We start from the raw sequence: 17,168 nt of genomic DNA on the forward strand, positions 1-17,168 counted from the left end.
TATATATATATATATATATATATATATATATATATATATATTTCAGCATTTATATCTGTGACTATATCTCCACAGATATTAAATGCTGAAAACAAGTTACATTTATGGAGAAAATGAAGGTTATGTACATATCTACAATATGAAAACAAAAAAATCACAGAAAGACATATATGAGGGTACTTTAAATTTGTGGAAAGATTCATATTATCTTTTAATTCTATTTTTCCACAAACTTTTCAAAATACCGTTAAACTTCTTCACTCAAAGATTTATACTCCAGTGCTCATAGCAGCTTTCTTCATAATAGCCTAAATCTGAAAACAGCCCAAATGTCCATCAGCTGGTGAATGTATAACCAACTGTGGTACCTTGAGACAGTGGAATACTATTCATTAATAAAAAGGAACTAATTACTAACTCAGCAACATGGATGAATCCCAAAAATATGCTCAGTGAGAGAAGCCAGGTTCAAGAGATAACATACTGTAAGATTTCTTTTAAAACAATTTCTAGAGAAGATAAAACTTATAAACAGAAAGCAGATCAGTGGATACCAGGGGTGGGAATTGGGGGAAGAAATTGATTGGAAAGTGGTATTTAGGGAACTTCTTGTGATGATGGAAATGTTCTATGTCATGATTTTAATTGTGGCTACATGACTATTCTCCTTTTTCACAGTTCATTGAATTGTACACTTAAAATAACTGATGCTCATTGTGTGTTGATTATACCTTAATAAAGCTAATTAAAATCCATATTTAATAAATGATGTAAGAGAAAGAAAAAGTATTAATGACTCAAACATTAATTTTCCAGTTTATAGCAATAATTAAAGTTCCAATATGAATATTTCAAAAAAGAAAGACTATCTCATTTTAATTTTTATTTCCCTTGTGATTAGTGCGGTTCAGGATCATTTCATACATTTCTTAGCTATTTCCATATTTTCCTCTGCATAAAGTGTCTGTTGATTTCCTTTACCTACTTTTCTACTATTTTGCATGCCAGTCTCTTATTAATTTGTGTAACTTTCTGTATATTAGCAGCAGTAATCCTTTATTTTAGTCTGTTGTAAATATTTTTCCACTCAATTATTTCTTTTGACTATAATATCCTTTTTAACAGAAATATTCGAAATGTACAAAGAATATAACAACCACCCATACTCCTATAAATATTTTGATATATTGCTCAACTTTTTTTCTGTTTATATATGGTTTTAAAAATTGAACAAGTAATATTTGCATAAATTCTCTTTTAGTTACAGATAAAGCTCAAAGACCCTTTGATTTCACTATCTTTCTTCTTTCCCAGGGACAGCCACTGTCAAGGGGTAGATGTGTATTCTTCCAGTTTAGCTTTTATATTTTTATAAGAGAGAGGGAGGCAGATAGGTAGATATCTAGTTCAGTGTTTCTCGAAAGTGGGGTCTTCAGACCAGCAATGTCAGCATTACCTGAAAACTTGGTAGAGATGCAAATTCTTAGGTGCCTACTCTGGGCCTGCTGAATTAGAAGCCGCAGGGATGGTGCAGAGCTAGCAATCTGTTTTTAGCAAGTCCTCCAAGTGATTGTAATTCACACTAAAGTATGAGAACCATTGTTATTCTTGGTCATTGTCTTTAACAGCAGTATGGTGTTTCCCAAATTCAGTATCATATTTTTAATCCCTTATTGTCAAGCATTTAAGTTACTTTTCTTAAAAAAATTAGTAATAATAAACAAAAGGAAAAAAAAACTTAAAGCGCTCTGAACTTTGATGGTTTTAGAACTGAGTTATATCCAATCAGATAATTTCTATGTTATTTAAGCTATTACTTTAAATTCAGACCCAGGATATATTTAGAAATTTGTACTTTAATTATGTTCATTCTTGTATGTGTGGAGCAAATTTGGTTGGCTATTTGGGTAGCCACTTAACAAAACATTTCCTTCTAGTGCTTCTGCTTTCTGATTCTGAGAAAATGTGTTTAACATAATATGCATTTATCACTGTTGAAAGTTACTAGTTATTCTAACACTTTTATTTGTGCTAAGTTAATAATATGAATTTGGGAGCTATCAGATTTTTCTATGGCCTGGAATAATTTAAATAATAGAAATGATCTGATTAGATAGAAATCAATTGAAAAATTATCAGGGTTTGGAGCTCTTAAATTTTCCTTTGACTTTTGCTTATTATGATTAATTTTAAAGTAAATTAATAAATTGACATACTGGAAATTTATTTATTTAGTGGAAAAGTAGGCCTCCTGTTCACTTCTGACCTTCTTTTTTTTTTTTTTTTTTTTCCTTTTTGTCTTTTTTCGTGTCCGGCAACGGATCGCAACCCTCAGTGTCACGCCCGTACCGGACCGGGACCGGCAACGGGATTGCAATCCTCGGTGCTGCTCCCGCACCTCGCTCAGCCAGTGAGCAGGAACCGGTCTGTATGTGGGATCCAAACCCTTGGCGGGAGCGCCACTGTGCTCCCAAGCGGCGCACTGTAGCAGTGCGCCACTGGGCCGGCCCCGTGACCTTCTGTTTTATACTTTCCCTCCTGAGTAAGATATTACTACCCGTTACTTATGAATATTTCTAGATCTAGCCTATGTACCTGTTGTCTATTTAAAAATAACTCACTGTTCACCATTTTTGAGCTCTCTTATGCATATCAATCTATGTAGTTTTTCTGTCTTTTTAAAAAATTTTTGGTTGTAGTAGAATACATATATCGTAAAATTTACTGTCTTAACCATGTTTAAATGTACAGTGTAGTAATGTTAACTATTCATTAACTATTCATGTTAACTATTCATAACCATCTCTAAAACTTTTTCATCTTGCAGAACTGAAACTCTATAACTATCAAACAACTCTCCATTCTACCCTACCACCAACCCCTGGCAACCACCCTTGTACTTTCTGTCTCTATGAATTTGACTATTTTAGGTACCTTATATAAGTGGAATCATACAGTATTTGTTTTTTTGTGACTGGCTTATTTCGCTTAGTGTAATGTCCTCAAGGTTCATTTATGTTGTAGGATATCAGGCTTTCCTTCCTTTATAAGGCTGAATAATATTCCATTATATGTATATACCAGCATTTTATTTATCCACATTTATCTGCCAGTGAACATTTGAGTTGCTTCCACCTTTTGGCTGTTGTGAATAATGCTACTATGAACATGGTTGTAGAAATAACTTTGAGACCCTGTTTTTAGTTCTTTTGGATATATACCCAGAAGTGGAATTGTTGGATCATATTATAATTCTGTCTTTAATTTTCTGAAGAATTTCCGACTCTATTAAAGTCACTTTTGATAAATTGTTCTTGCTAGGAGATATTTTTCAATTTTATCAGCACAGAATTATATATAATAATATATAAATTATAAAATATTTATAAAATATAAAATAGTTTTGTTAAGAAAAGAGAAAATAGAAATATTATAGGTAAACATATGCAAATCAATAACAGTATATATATATATATATTTTTTTTTTTAAAAAGATGACCGGTAAGGGGGTCTTAACCCTTGACTTGGTGTTATCAGCACCACACTCTCCCGAGTGAGCCACAGGCCGGGCCAATAACAGTATATTTTAAAAGTTTAATTTGTAGGCTGATTAGGAGAAAAAACAACTTCAAAGGTAAATTATTACAGCCTTTTGGAAAACAATATGAAAGTTTCTCAGACAACTACAGATAGAACTACCATATAACCCAGCAGTCCCACTACTGGGTAACCAAAGGAATGGAAGTCGTCATGTTGAAAGGATACATACACTCCTATGTTTATCTCAGCTATATTTACAATAGCCAAGATATGGAACCAACCCAAATGTCCATTGACAGATGATTGGATGAAAAAAATGTGGTACCCCTGTAATGATGAGCTGCCTACCTCCCTGCCCAAATGTGGTACGTACACAGAATGGAATACTACTTAGCCATAAAAAAGAATGAAATTCTGCCATTTTCAGCAACATGGGTGAACTCGGAGAAAATTATGTTAAGTGAAATAAGCCAGGCATATAAAGAGAAATACTGCAAGTTCTCACTCATATGTGGGAGCTAAAAATAAAAAAATAAAAAAACAAAATTAACAGTGGTAATAAGTTGAACTGTTAATTGGAGAGGGAAGAACTGTGGTTATTAGATGCAGGAGGGAGAAGGGGGGATGGTGAAAGGCTGGTTAATGGACACAAAATTACAGCTAGATAGGAAAAATAAGTCCTATTGGTATACAGTCAACCCAGGAGTCTGTAATTAACAATGATTTACTGCATGTTACCAAACGACTAGAAGAAAGGAGATCAAATGTGCACATCACAAGGAAATGATTGGGTTTAGCAGTGACTATGCTGATTGTCCTGAGTGGATCATCACACATTTTATACATGTATTGAGATATAACTCTGTACCCCCTAAACATGTACAATTGATATGGTCCAATAAAAAATTTTTGGACAAGATTTGTAACAATATATGAGCTAGTAATATTGATTTGATTGACATATATCAATGTTGAACCCTCAAAATATGTATAATCAATTTTGATTCAATAAAAATTTAACCAAAAAACCCCCAACCAACCAACCAAACAAACAAAAAGTTATATGCCAAGAGGACAGGTTTTCTGGGAGAATAATACATGCTATATGTGCTATAACAATTCGGATGAAGTTTGGGTAGTGGGGAAAGTTTTATGGAAGAGGTGTAAAACTTTAGTTGAGCTTAAAATAAGAACAGGATTTTTTTTTTTTCCTTTTTGTCTTTTTTCGTGTCTGGCAACGGATCGCAACCCTCAGTGTCGCGCCCGTACCGGACTGGGACCGGCAACAGGATCGCAATCCTCAGTGCTGCACCCGCACCTCGCTCAGCCAGTGAGCGGGAACCGGTCTGTATGTGGGATCCGAACCCTTGGTGGGAGCGCCGCCACGCTCCCAAGCGGCGCACTGTAGCAGTGCGCCACCGGGCCGGCCCTAAGAACAGGATTTAGATAAGAGAGTTGTTCAAGCCAGGGTAATCAAGGACCTGGATGTTCAGAGAAGTTAGCTAGAGAAAGGAAGATTTATGCAGGCAGTGGTAAGAAATGAAGACGAAGAAGCAGGTGTGAGTAATCTTGATGACATTTTTTGCAAAACCGTTTGTGTTTAAATTTTACCCTTTAGGTAGAGGAAAGGTCCAAAGTTTAAGGTTAGAGGTGAGATATGTAAAATGGTGTTTTTGGCTGATGAAAGGGAAGTCTCAAGTGGGAGTTGGTTCAGAGGAAATATGAGTTTAGCCCTTTTTAAAAAAAAATTAATGTTGTGGTAAAATATATATACCACAACATGTACCCCTTTAACCATTATTAAGTGTACAATTCAGTGGGATTAAGCACATTCACAATGTTTTGCAACCATTACCAGAACATTTTTATCATCTCAAACAGAAACTTTGTACCCATGAAACAATAACTCCTCATCTCTCCTTCCTCTATCCACTGGTAACCTCTAGTTTACTTTCTGTCTGTAAATTTGCCTGTTCTAGTTACCTTATACAAGTGGAATTATACAATATGTGTCTGACTTATTTCATTTAACATAATGTTTACAAGGTTCATCCATGCTATAGCATGTGTCAGAATTTAATTCCTTATTATGGCTGAATAATATCCCATTGTATGTATATATACATACCACATTTTATTTATTCATCTGTTGATGGACATTTAGGCCATTTCCACCTTTTGTCTATCAGTTATTGCTGCCATGAACATTGTACAAATATCTGTTTGAGTCCCTGCTTTCAGTTCTTTTGGGTATATATATCTAGAAGTAGAACTGGTAGATCATATGCTAATTCTATGTTTAACTTTTTGAGGAACCACCAGACTGTTTTCTGCACTGTTTTAAATTTCCACTAGTAGTGCATGGGGGTTCCAGTTTCTCCACATCCTCATCAAAAACTGCTTGTTTTCCTTTTTTTTTTTTTTCTTTTTTTTCCTTTTTGTCTCTTTTTTCGTGTCCGGCAACGGATTGCAACCCTCAGTGTCGCGCCCGTACCAGACTGGGACTGGCAACGGGATCACAACCCGCAGTGTTGCACCCGCACCTCGCTCAGCCAGTGAGCGAGAACCGGTCTGTATGTGGGATCCGAACCCTCGGCGGGAGCGCCGCCGCACTCCCAAGCAGCGCACTGTAGCAGTGTGCCACCGGGCCGGCCCTTATTTTCCATTTTTTTGATAGTAGCCATCCTAATGGATATGAGGTAGTATCCCATTGTGGTTTTGATCTCCCTAAAGACTAATAATGTTGAGCATCTGAAAAGCTTATTGTCCATTTTTATATTTTTGGAGAAATTTGTTAAAGTCTTTTGCCCATTTTTGTATTGGTTGTTCTTTTGTTGAGTTGTATGAATTCTTTATATATTGTGGAAATTAATCTCTTATCAGGTATATGATTTGCAAATATTTTCTCCCATTGTGTGGACTGTTGTTTCACCTTCTTGATAGTGTTCTTTGGTACACAAAAGTTTTCAATTTTGATGCAATCCAGTTTATCTATTTTTTCTCTTGTTACTCGTGCTTTTTTGGTATCATATCCAAGAGGTCATTGCCAAATGTAAAGATTTCTACCTGTTTTCTTTCGGGAGTTTTATAGGTTTAGCTGTTAGGTTTAGGTTCTTTGATCCATTTGGAGTTAATTTTTGTATATGGTGCAAGGGAAGGGTCCAACTTCATTCTTTTGCATGTGGATATCCAGTTTTCCTAGCACAATTTGTTGAAAAGATTGTCCTTTCTCCATTGAATGGTCTTAGCGCCCTTGACAAAACTTGTTTTACCACATGTGCTAGTGTTTCTTTCTGGGATCTCTATTCCATTGGTCTTTATGTCTGTCATTATGCCAGTACCACATTGTTTTGATTAGTGTAGCTTTGAAGTAAATTTTAAAATCAAAAAGTGTGAGTCCTCTAACTTTGTTCTTTTTTTTCAAGATTGTTTTGGCTATTCAGGGGCCCTTGAGATTCCATATAAACTTTAGGATGGGTTTTCTATTTCTGAAAGATTCCTGTTAGGATTATGATAGGGATTGCATTGAATCTGTAGAGTGCTTCAAGTAGTATTGTTGTCTTAACAATGTTCAGTCTTCCAATCCATGAACGTGGGATGTCTTTCCATTTATTTATGTTTTCTTTAATTTCTTTCAGTAATATTTGGTTGTTTTCATTGTATAAGTATTCCACCTCCTTGATTACATTAATTCCTAAATATTTTTTTTCTTTTTGATGCTATCATAAGTGGGATTGTTTTCTTAATTTCCTTTTCAGATTGTTCATTGCTATTGTATAGAAATCCAATTTAATTTTGTGTGTTGATTGATTTTGTATTCTACAATTTTGCTGAATTTATTAGCTCTAAGAGAGAGAGAGAAAGAGTGAGAGAGCAAGCGCATGTGTAATCTGTAGGGATTTCTACATATATGATCATGTCATCTGGGAACAAAGATAGTTTTACTTCTTTTTTTCCAATTTGGATGACTTTTTTTTTTTTTTATTTGCTTAATTGTTCCATCTAGAACTTCCAGTACTATGTTGGATAGAACTGACAAAAGAGGGCATCCTTATCTTGTTCATGATCTTAGGGGAAAAGCTTCCAGACTTTCACCATTGAGTATGTTGTTAGCTCTTGGTTTTTAATATTTGGCCTTTATAATGTTGAGGAAATTTCCTTATATTTCAAGCTTGAGTGCTTTTATCATGAAAGGATGTTGAATTTTGTCAAATCCTCTTTCTGTATCCATTGAGATAATCATGTGCGATTTTTCCTTTATTCTATTAATGTGGTGTGTTACATGGATTTTCATTGCTGAACCATCCTTTTGCTCCAGGAATAAGTCTCACTTGGTCATGGTATATAAGTCTTTTAATATGCTGCTGAATTTGGTTTGCTATTTTTTTTTTTTTTGAGGATTTTTTAAATCAGTATTCTTCAGGGATATTGGTTAATAGTTTTCTTGTAGTGTCTTTGGCTTTGATGTCAAGGTAATTCTGGCCTCTTAAAATGAATTAGGAAGCATTCCTTCCTCTTTAATTTCCTGGAGGTGTTTTAGAAGGTTTAATGGTAGTAATTCTTTAAATACTTGGTAGAATTCACCAGTGAAGCCATCTGATCCTGGGCTTTTCTTTGTTGAGAGGTTTTTCATTACTGATTTAATCTTCTTACTAGTTATATTTCTATTCAGATTTTCTGTTTGTATATGAGTCAGTTTTGATAGATTGTGTGTTTATAAGAATTTGTCCATTTTGTTTAGGTTACCAATTTGCTGATATGCAATTTTTCATAGTACTGTATAATTCTTTTTATTTTTGTAAAATACATTGTAATGTCACCACTTTCATTTCTGATGTTAGTAATTTGAGTCTTCTCTCTTTTTTTTCTTAATCTAGTTAAAGTTTTGTCAGTTTTAACCTTTAAAAAAGAATTAGCTTTTGGCTTTGTTGATTTCTCTACTGTTTTTCTCTTCTTTTTAAAATTTATCTCTATTGTACTCTTTATTATTTACTTCCTTCTGCTAGCTTTGTGTTTAATTTGCTCTTCATTTTTTAGTTTTTTAAGGTGTACAGTTGGGTTATTGATTTGAGAGCTTTTTTATTTTTTAATTGTGTTTACAGCTATAAATCTGCCTCTTAGCACTGATTTTGTTGCATCCCATAAGTTTTGGTGTGATGGGTTTTTATTTGTCTCAAGATGTTTTTCTAATTTCCTTTGTGATTTTTTTCTTTGATTCATTAGTTAAGATTGTATTATTTGGTTTTCACATATTGTGAATTTTCTACTTTTCCATCTGCTGCTGGTTTCTAGTTTTATTCCATTATGATCATAAAAGATACTTTGTATGATTTCAGTCTCTTTAAACGTATAAAGACTTATGTGCACTTGAGAAGAATGTGTATTCTACTGGTGTTGGGTTAGGTTAGCTTTTGACATTTGAGAATGTAATATTTGATAATACACGTAGGTAGAGATGTGAGATTTTCAATCAGGAGGAAAGCCAAAGGAAAAAGTTTGTTAGTGAGCTGTTGAGATCACAGGAGTGAGTGATTTTCTTTTGAAACAGAATTTAAAGCAACAGAACAGCCTTGGGTATAGTCTTAAACTTACAAGGCTAAAGGTTGAGTATAGGCTGGAGTGTGAGAAAAGAATGGAACAATTTGACATAGACCATAGCCAAGATAGTATAATTAAAGATAATGTCAAAAAGAGGATATGATCAGCTGAATTCAGTGTTGAGAAGTCAACTACCTTGTTTGGGAAGGACAGTTTCTTATGTTCCTTTAATAATTCAACAAAGAAAGCGAAGAGTGGATTCTGTTTTGTTCTGTTTTTTCAATTTGAGAAATGTTTAAATGATGACAACTACTTTAATGAAATTGGAAACCACAAATATACATTCTTTATAGTGTGATTTTTTTTTTAGAGGCAATCTATTATTTCCTTTGTTACTTGCTACTTCGTTAGATAAATATGAAATAGAAGAAACATCATGTATTTTCTTATTGCCATATTTCAATTCCATAGAAGTTGTTTCTGGACAGTCTACGAAAAGCACTTGCTGGCCATGGAGGAAGCAGGCAGCTGACAGAAAGTGCTGCAATTGCCTGTGTCAAACTGTGTAAAGCAAGTACTTACATCAATTGGGAAGATAACTCTGTCATTTTCCTACTAGTTCAGTCCATGGTGGTTGATCTTAAGGTAACATGCTTATTCTTTCTCTACTACAAACTTTAAGAAAACTAAATGAAAAATAAACTTTTAGTAAATGTTTATGTCAAAGATCGTTGCTAACACTAAAGTTCTGAGTCACCTTTGATAATAAGTTCATAAGACCTGCTTTTGTGGTTAGTACATTTATCAGCCTAAATAGACTAAGAATATGAAGAAAACACAGAATTAACCAGTTTTCTTAAATTAGCATAAATATACAGACTTGGATTTAAAATAATGTAGAAATTAGGGCCTAAAAGGAACCATCTGTGGTGTAGTAAGAATTGTGTCAGATTGATGAACCACAATATTAGCGCTTTGTGCTTTTTCTGGAAACTGAATGTTATTACCATCATGTATGGATAATGTGTTGATGTTATCACGTACTAGTAAAAAAAAAATACTGCATGACTATTTAAAGGTTTTTGTTTTCTATTATGATTTTTATAGAATCTGCTTTTTAATCCAAGTAAACCATTCTCGAGAGGCAGTCAACCTGCAGATGTGGATCTAATGATTGACTGCCTTGTTTCTTGCTTTCGTATAAGCCCTCACAACAACCAACACTTTAAGGTGAGAGCATTGGTTTTTATCCAACTACGTGTATTAATGCTGTTATCCTTTATAAATGTGAAAAGACTAGAAAGATGAATAGGTATATCTTTATTAGTATTTCTCAGTATTACATATTGATGTTAATTTCAAGATTTAAAAATTTTATTCTATTTTTTAAAACTTTCCTTTTGCTATTCCTTTGGTCTTCATTCGTGTTACTGAATATTTTTCTCATAGAAGTAATCTACTATTTTTAATTCCCTCTGTAGATCTGCCTGGCTCAGAATTCACCTTCTACATTTCATTATGTGCTGGTAAATTCACTCCATCGAATAATCACCAATGTAAGTTCAAAAGGTATTGCTAGAATACTAAAAAAGATTTTTTTTTTCTTTTTATATGTATTTCTTTTTTTTCTTTTTAAGGAAGATGCTCTTGGTTTTGAAAAAGGTTTTGAACTCAGATATATGGTACAGGAGGATTTCTCTGTAGTGTTTATATCTAGGAATTGACATACAATTGTATTTTTCATATTTGATCTTGGCCTTGAGGAACCTTATTGAGGAAAATGTAGTTAATAAGATCTCTTGGAAAGCATAAATCTAAAACATTTTATTTAGATCAAAAGCCCTTGAGAAAAATGTGACTGAAAATATAATTTATATTTTCATTCCAAAGCGCTTCATATATTATTTGAATACTCTAGCTCTTTGCCAGCATTTGATACATTCTGACTTATCACCATAGTAAAAGTAATAGTATTAATGTAAAAGTAATAGTATTTATGTTGTAGACCAATATAGCACATTTACAGAAACTGTGCTTTAAAGGTGAAACTGTTTAATTGTACTTTTTAGTCCTCAAACAAAATGAAATATTAATACTTAAAAAGAGATATTCACAAGATACAAAAGTGTATTAGACAGAGTAAGTGAACTCATTAAAAGGTACTTGTCGTGAAACCTTAAACTCCGATGTGTGTTCATTAGGTAGAAAGACAGCAAAACCTTGCCAGATTTGGATTGTGGATTTTTAAAATTCTGTTTTTCTAATTACAAATGATTGTATATTGAACGTTCTCGGGTGGTTTTTTCCCATAGTTTCGCTTTTATCCATTGGTAGATATTCACACTTACGGGTAAATCGGTCAACTTTTTCCTGTTTTCTTCCCTTAAAAAGGACTTTTAATTATGGATATCTAGTGTATCTGCCTTGTTTATAATCAAATTCCATTTTAAGACTTTCCGGTGAGTTAAAAATACCTCTCAGCCCCCCATTTGCCTCAGAGGTAAATGCTGACCACATTTTCTTTTACTCATTCCCGCAGGGGAAATAACTATTGATAAAGCTATTTAGTGACTAATTCAGTTTTTTTCAATGGGGTGTTAGTACTTTGGGAGGACAGTTTGTTGTTGTGCAGGACTGCTTCGTGTACTGAAGGACATTTATCATCTCTGGTCCTCATTTTATTAAATGCCAGTTCTGCTCCACCCCCTTACCCCCCACCCTCCAATCATAATGAACAACTAAAAATGCTTGCGGGAACAATACCTCTCTCAGTCAAGTATCACTGAGTTAAACTATAGGTAGTGATAAACTATAGGTAGCAGTAACATTGAATACCCTTTGTTCCAAAAAGGAAAGTTTAGTGAATCTGATTGTAGATAAGGTGTGTTTATATTAAAAACTTAAATTGTGAAATATTTTTGTCTACAATTGAATATATAGAGCACTTTCAAGCATGGACTTGGCACTGCTGTAAGTGGCTGAGCTGCTCCTTTCTGAGTTCAAGCATGCCTGGAGTGGTACTTCATGCATGCCTCAGTGTACTTGGTGAAAGTGGTTGTGCATCCTCCTATACTTAATGAGTACTGCATGTGTGAAGGTGAAGTGTGTCTGTATCAGAGGTCAAGTCAATATGAAAATCTGTTTTTATAAAGAAAAATACTATATTGACTAAATTTTAAATACTAAGCCTCAGTAACTCCTTAATAAAATAGCTTGAAAAGGAACATAAATATTAGTCCAAAGTATCTTTTAAAGTTTTACCTTAGATATTGTTTGGTAAATTGTTTCTTTTTAGTGTTTTTCCCCTTTTGACTTGAGGCTAATAAATATTGAATCTGAAATACTTGCTGACTGAAAAGGACTATTTATAAACTAAGTATGCAAATTTATGGAATTGACTATTATAGAGTCTTACTGAAGACAATTATTATGAAAATATTTTATATCTTGAAATAACATGAAAATTTTCTTTAATATTTGGATTCCTGATCTTAAATTCATTTGTAGTGTAAGTACTCCTCATAAATTCTGCTGTTCCATGGTTATTTAGTTAGTTTGCACATTTTTAACAATTATCACATTTTCAAACAAGACAAAAGTTATACTGATGTGTTTCTGAGGGTTTATGTAGAAGTAGTAATGGTGTTTGGAGTTTTATGAAACATATTCATACTCAGTTCATAGGTACTGTGTTTAGACCTAGAATATTCCACTGTTTCTTCTCAGGAAATCTTCAAGTCTATTTACTATGTGAATTTCATTATAATGCAAGTTTTTAGTAGTTTCTAAAATGGTACTTATACTATCACTTTTTTATTATAATGTGCCATAGAGATGAATTATGGGTATAAGATATGTTAGTTATATACTTAATCTTTTTAGGCTTCCTTTAGGTTAAATTACATATGTAATTGGGACATGTAAAAAGCAATGTATACATATATGAACCAATTATCTTAGCCATCACTAATTACAAGTTATAGCTGGAATAGTACTTTATTTCTGTTTTTTCCTTATGGCAGTTTTTTGTAATTTACTTAAGGAGAGTTCACAGGTTGAGAATGAGGTGATGTCTATATACTAAGTGGTTGTAGTTGAAGGAGTTATTTCCAAGTCATGTGGAAATTATTTAATCTCTGGAGGAATTGCCACAATTTACTCATATAAGTATTGCTGTTTGTTTGACAATAAACTTAGTATTTTCAAGGAAAAAAGAATAAGTCTACTTTAATTGACTAACTTCAGGAAGAACACATTTAGTAACTGCTCAAAATACTAAACTTTTTTACCAACTACGTGATGTCTAGTTTTTAATGCCTGTTTTATTTGAAAGTGTATCTTTACTTTAAAATGAGTGAATTAATCTATTATGAAAAATGGAAATTATGAAAATTACTAAATCTTAAGCCTAATGTTTACTTTATAGAGTACACCTGGTACTACAATACAGTTTCAACAGTGTATTAGTCTGTTTCTGTTGCTTATAACAAAATACCTTAAACTGGGTAATTTATAAAGAAAATGAAATTGATTGCTTACAGTTTCAGAGACTGGGAAGTCCAAAGTCCAGGGAACACATCTGGTGAAGGCTTTCTTTGGTGGTGACTTCAGTGACAGCAGGGTATCACATTGTGAAAATGGTGGAGCAGAGAGAGCATAGTCTTCACTCTCCTTTTAAAGCCCTCAGAACCACGCCACTGACCACCATTATTAATCCATTCACTATGGCATGGTCCTACAATCTAATCACCTCTTCAAGGCTCCACCTTTCAGTTACCATAATAGGGTTTCCTACCCTCTTCACAGTCACAGTGACGGTCAGGTTTCTAACACATAAAACTTGGGGTACACAATTCAAGCTTCAGTGAGTTTGTGGGGGACATAATTCAATCCACTACAAACAGCTATCAAAAATGACACAGAAATTTGGATAGGATATTATATGGGATGCATATCTCTTTTATTTATCAGTTTCTGACAAAATTTTATGGGATCTGTAGGGTGAGAAGACCCTTCACTCATGCACCTTGTGATTATCCAGCTTTTTGTTACTTTAAGCTGATTAAACAAGCTGTATGATTTGGTAAATATATGGAAATCAGGTTGCATCGGTTGCTTTAGACAAGTCAGATGATCAAATTGGCCAACGTTTGAAGAATCCGTTATATAACAAACCAAATATCAAACATTTGTAGGAACTAGCTTAAATAATGTAAGAGTTTAGGGAAAAGCATTAACAGCTATACTACCCCCCAAAAAGTATTTCCTTCCCTCACAGCTTTGGGATCAGGATCCCTTCCTGAATGGAGTTCAGTGTTCAAATTGTGTATCGTAAATTGGTTTTGTATTTTACCATCCAATAGAGTTTGTAATACACAGTTTTGGGTAAGATAGTATAACTTGATGCTACTCAAAATATTCTGAGAATCATGAATAAATAAATTAAATATTGGGACTTTAGCTTAGTTTTGAATAAGAAATAATCTGGGAATAAGATATGAAGATATTAAATCTCCCTTATTTATTGTTTGAATATATTATTGTTTTTACATATGTTTCTTATAAAAGGAGTATTATAAATTGGAAGTGTGTATCTTAAGACATTCCATTTCATGCATACTCTCCATATATAGTGAAAATTCATCCAGTCATTTTTGTATTAAGTGATAGACAAACTTTATAGATTTGATGATTTTTCATAATTGCCATTTTTTATAATAAATCAATTCATTCATTTTAAAGTAAAAGTTAAAGGTACATTTTAAAATAAAATAGGCACTAAAAACTAGACATCAAAGATAAACAGCATAAACTGAAAAAAATTTACATAATATAATTTCTTAAAAAATATTTAGCTAGGATCAGTTTGTCTTTGTTTATGGTGACCATTAGTCTTCCATGTATTGTGCTATCACTGCATATCAATTTAAGATTACAGGTTTACTAATAGCTTTGTCTCATTTACTAATTTCATGTTGTAATTATCGTTGTTTGTAAGCATATAAGTAATGATTTACCACATATTCTTTCAATGTTGTGTTAAAGCACTAATCTTTTTTAAAGTTTTGATAATAGCATTCTTGTCTGGGAAAGTACATACTATATATGCATGTGTTTCTGAACTGTGTAAAACATTAAACTTTAGAAAAAGAAAAAAGATTGGCTACAGAATTGATCTCTAAAGACATTGTTTTTCAAATTTGCTAGCTTATAGTGAGAAAAGACAGTCTCATATGCACATGCTCATGAAGTGGGTAATTTGTCTCATGCTCTTTATTATATTTTAAAATATAATATGTATGGGTTAATGTTTGGATTAAAGACATCATTTGACGGCTTTGGAAATCATGGTGTGTGTTTGCATGGTCTTTGAAAGTTTCTGACAAAAGGATAAAATTTAAGACTACATTGATAACCAGAGCATATGATTTATGTAATTTTTTACTTTTTATTCCTTATGGTCTTTTTCTTCAGTCTGCATTGGATTGGTGGCCTAAGATTGATGCTGTATATTGTCACTCAGTTGAACTTCGAAATATGTTTGGTGAAACACTTCATAAAGCAGTGCAGGGTTGCGGAGCACACCCAGCAATTCGAATGGCACCGGTAAGATACACCATGGGTTTTTAAATAAATCATGTGTTTTTAATATCTTTATCCCATTCCTACTGCTTTATTTTAGAGAATTGAATAGGTCCTTCCTTTCCTATAAATGTAGTATGTTGTATATTACAATATTGTTGAATAGTAGTTGATAATGTTTGTTTTCCATTGTTCTCATGAGTTAACTTATTTTTCTTAGAGAAATTTTCTCATGAAATGGTGTTAAAGTCTTAATGAACGTTACCTGTTTCTTTCTTTTTTTAGTTCCTTTTTCCTTTAAGTTTTCCTTATGAACCAAAATATTTTTATTAGCGACTCACCTTTTGGGGATGAGTCAGGGAAGCTGACGCCTGGGTTAGAGTGAATATTCCTGCCAATGCACATTTTAGCTCATTGGATGCTGAATATTACACATAGGAAATTAGAAATAAAATTTTAAATTTTAAATTTAAGATAAAAATATTTCATTTTTCAGTAAATATACTTTGAAAATTTAAAAATGATGGCCAATATTGAAGTTTGTTTAAACTTAATAAAAGCAGGTTGTCTTCAAAGTAGGTATTCTAATGGATTATTATTAATATGGACTTTTAAAACTCACATGGAATCAATTCAAATAATTATAGGATAATTATAGGTTTGTGTAAGTCATTTGGTATTTATGTATAGCAAGAGTATTATAAATGGCAACTCTTGACATTGATTGGTGGTGCTTTGTCTTCTGCTTCTTATTTTCTATTCTTATTGGCTGCTGTCGCTCACATGGTCAGATGCCAACCAGTCACTGTTTTGCATGGCAGTGGGCTTCTGTGGCTGTAAGTATGACCCATTGTAACTACCTCAGAAAAGTCCTTGGTTTCTTTGACTTTTCTGTGCATAGTTACTATTGAAGTCACATCATGTCATTTCAAATGAAAACGTAGCATGTTTTATCTAGTAAATTAGCCATTTCACACTTATAATTTAAATAGCTTTCTCCCTGGCATGCTTCTCTTTTTCCATGTTTTCTTAGTAAAATATTTTGGTTTTATACAATTGTGGTTCACTCTTATCCAGTGGTCAGAAATTGTTCTTAGAGATTGTTTGTTGTAAATATTCAAATAGAGAAGTTTTCTGTACCATATGTTTTGGGATTATTTAGCCTAAAAAAATCATAGCCAAAAGAGCATGGCAATGATATTTTATTAAATAAATTTTAAATTACAAGGTTATCTTTTAGTGGACTTTTTGTAATGCAAAGTACTTAATTTTTTAAAAAGGTGAAAAAATTTTCTCTCCAGGTATAAGTTAATTGGGGATCAACATAAATAATAGCTATTTAGATGTTATTAAGTAGACATTACTTTTTAAAAGTTTTAGAAAATTACATGAAATAAATTGTTTAAAAAATTTATCGACCTATTTATTCATTCTCGATATCTTCTGGGAAGTTAGAACTTTATCTGACTTTTTTTTTTTTTTTTTTTTTTTTTTTTTTTTTTTTTTTT

At 32.8% G+C, this 17,168-nt stretch overlaps 1 protein-coding gene across 1 annotated transcript in view; it reads left to right on the forward strand.

Annotated features, from left to right (window-relative positions):
- NF1 (neurofibromin 1) overlaps positions 1-17,168 on the forward strand; it is a 202,826-nt gene that overhangs the window by 36,661 nt on the left and 148,997 nt on the right. Inside the window, exons 9-12 of the mRNA XM_008589180.1 lie at positions 9,550-9,723; positions 10,186-10,308; positions 10,560-10,634; positions 15,553-15,684. Of these exons, the coding sequence (XP_008587402.1) occupies positions 9,550-9,723; positions 10,186-10,308; positions 10,560-10,634; positions 15,553-15,684 (504 nt within the window). The remainder of the gene's footprint in view (positions 1-9,549; positions 9,724-10,185; positions 10,309-10,559; positions 10,635-15,552; positions 15,685-17,168) is intronic.

This window comes from Galeopterus variegatus, unplaced genomic scaffold, assembly GCF_000696425.1.
Source record: "Galeopterus variegatus unplaced genomic scaffold, G_variegatus-3.0.2 Scaffold134, whole genome shotgun sequence".
Classification (NCBI taxonomy): domain Eukaryota; kingdom Metazoa; phylum Chordata; class Mammalia; order Dermoptera; family Cynocephalidae; genus Galeopterus; species Galeopterus variegatus.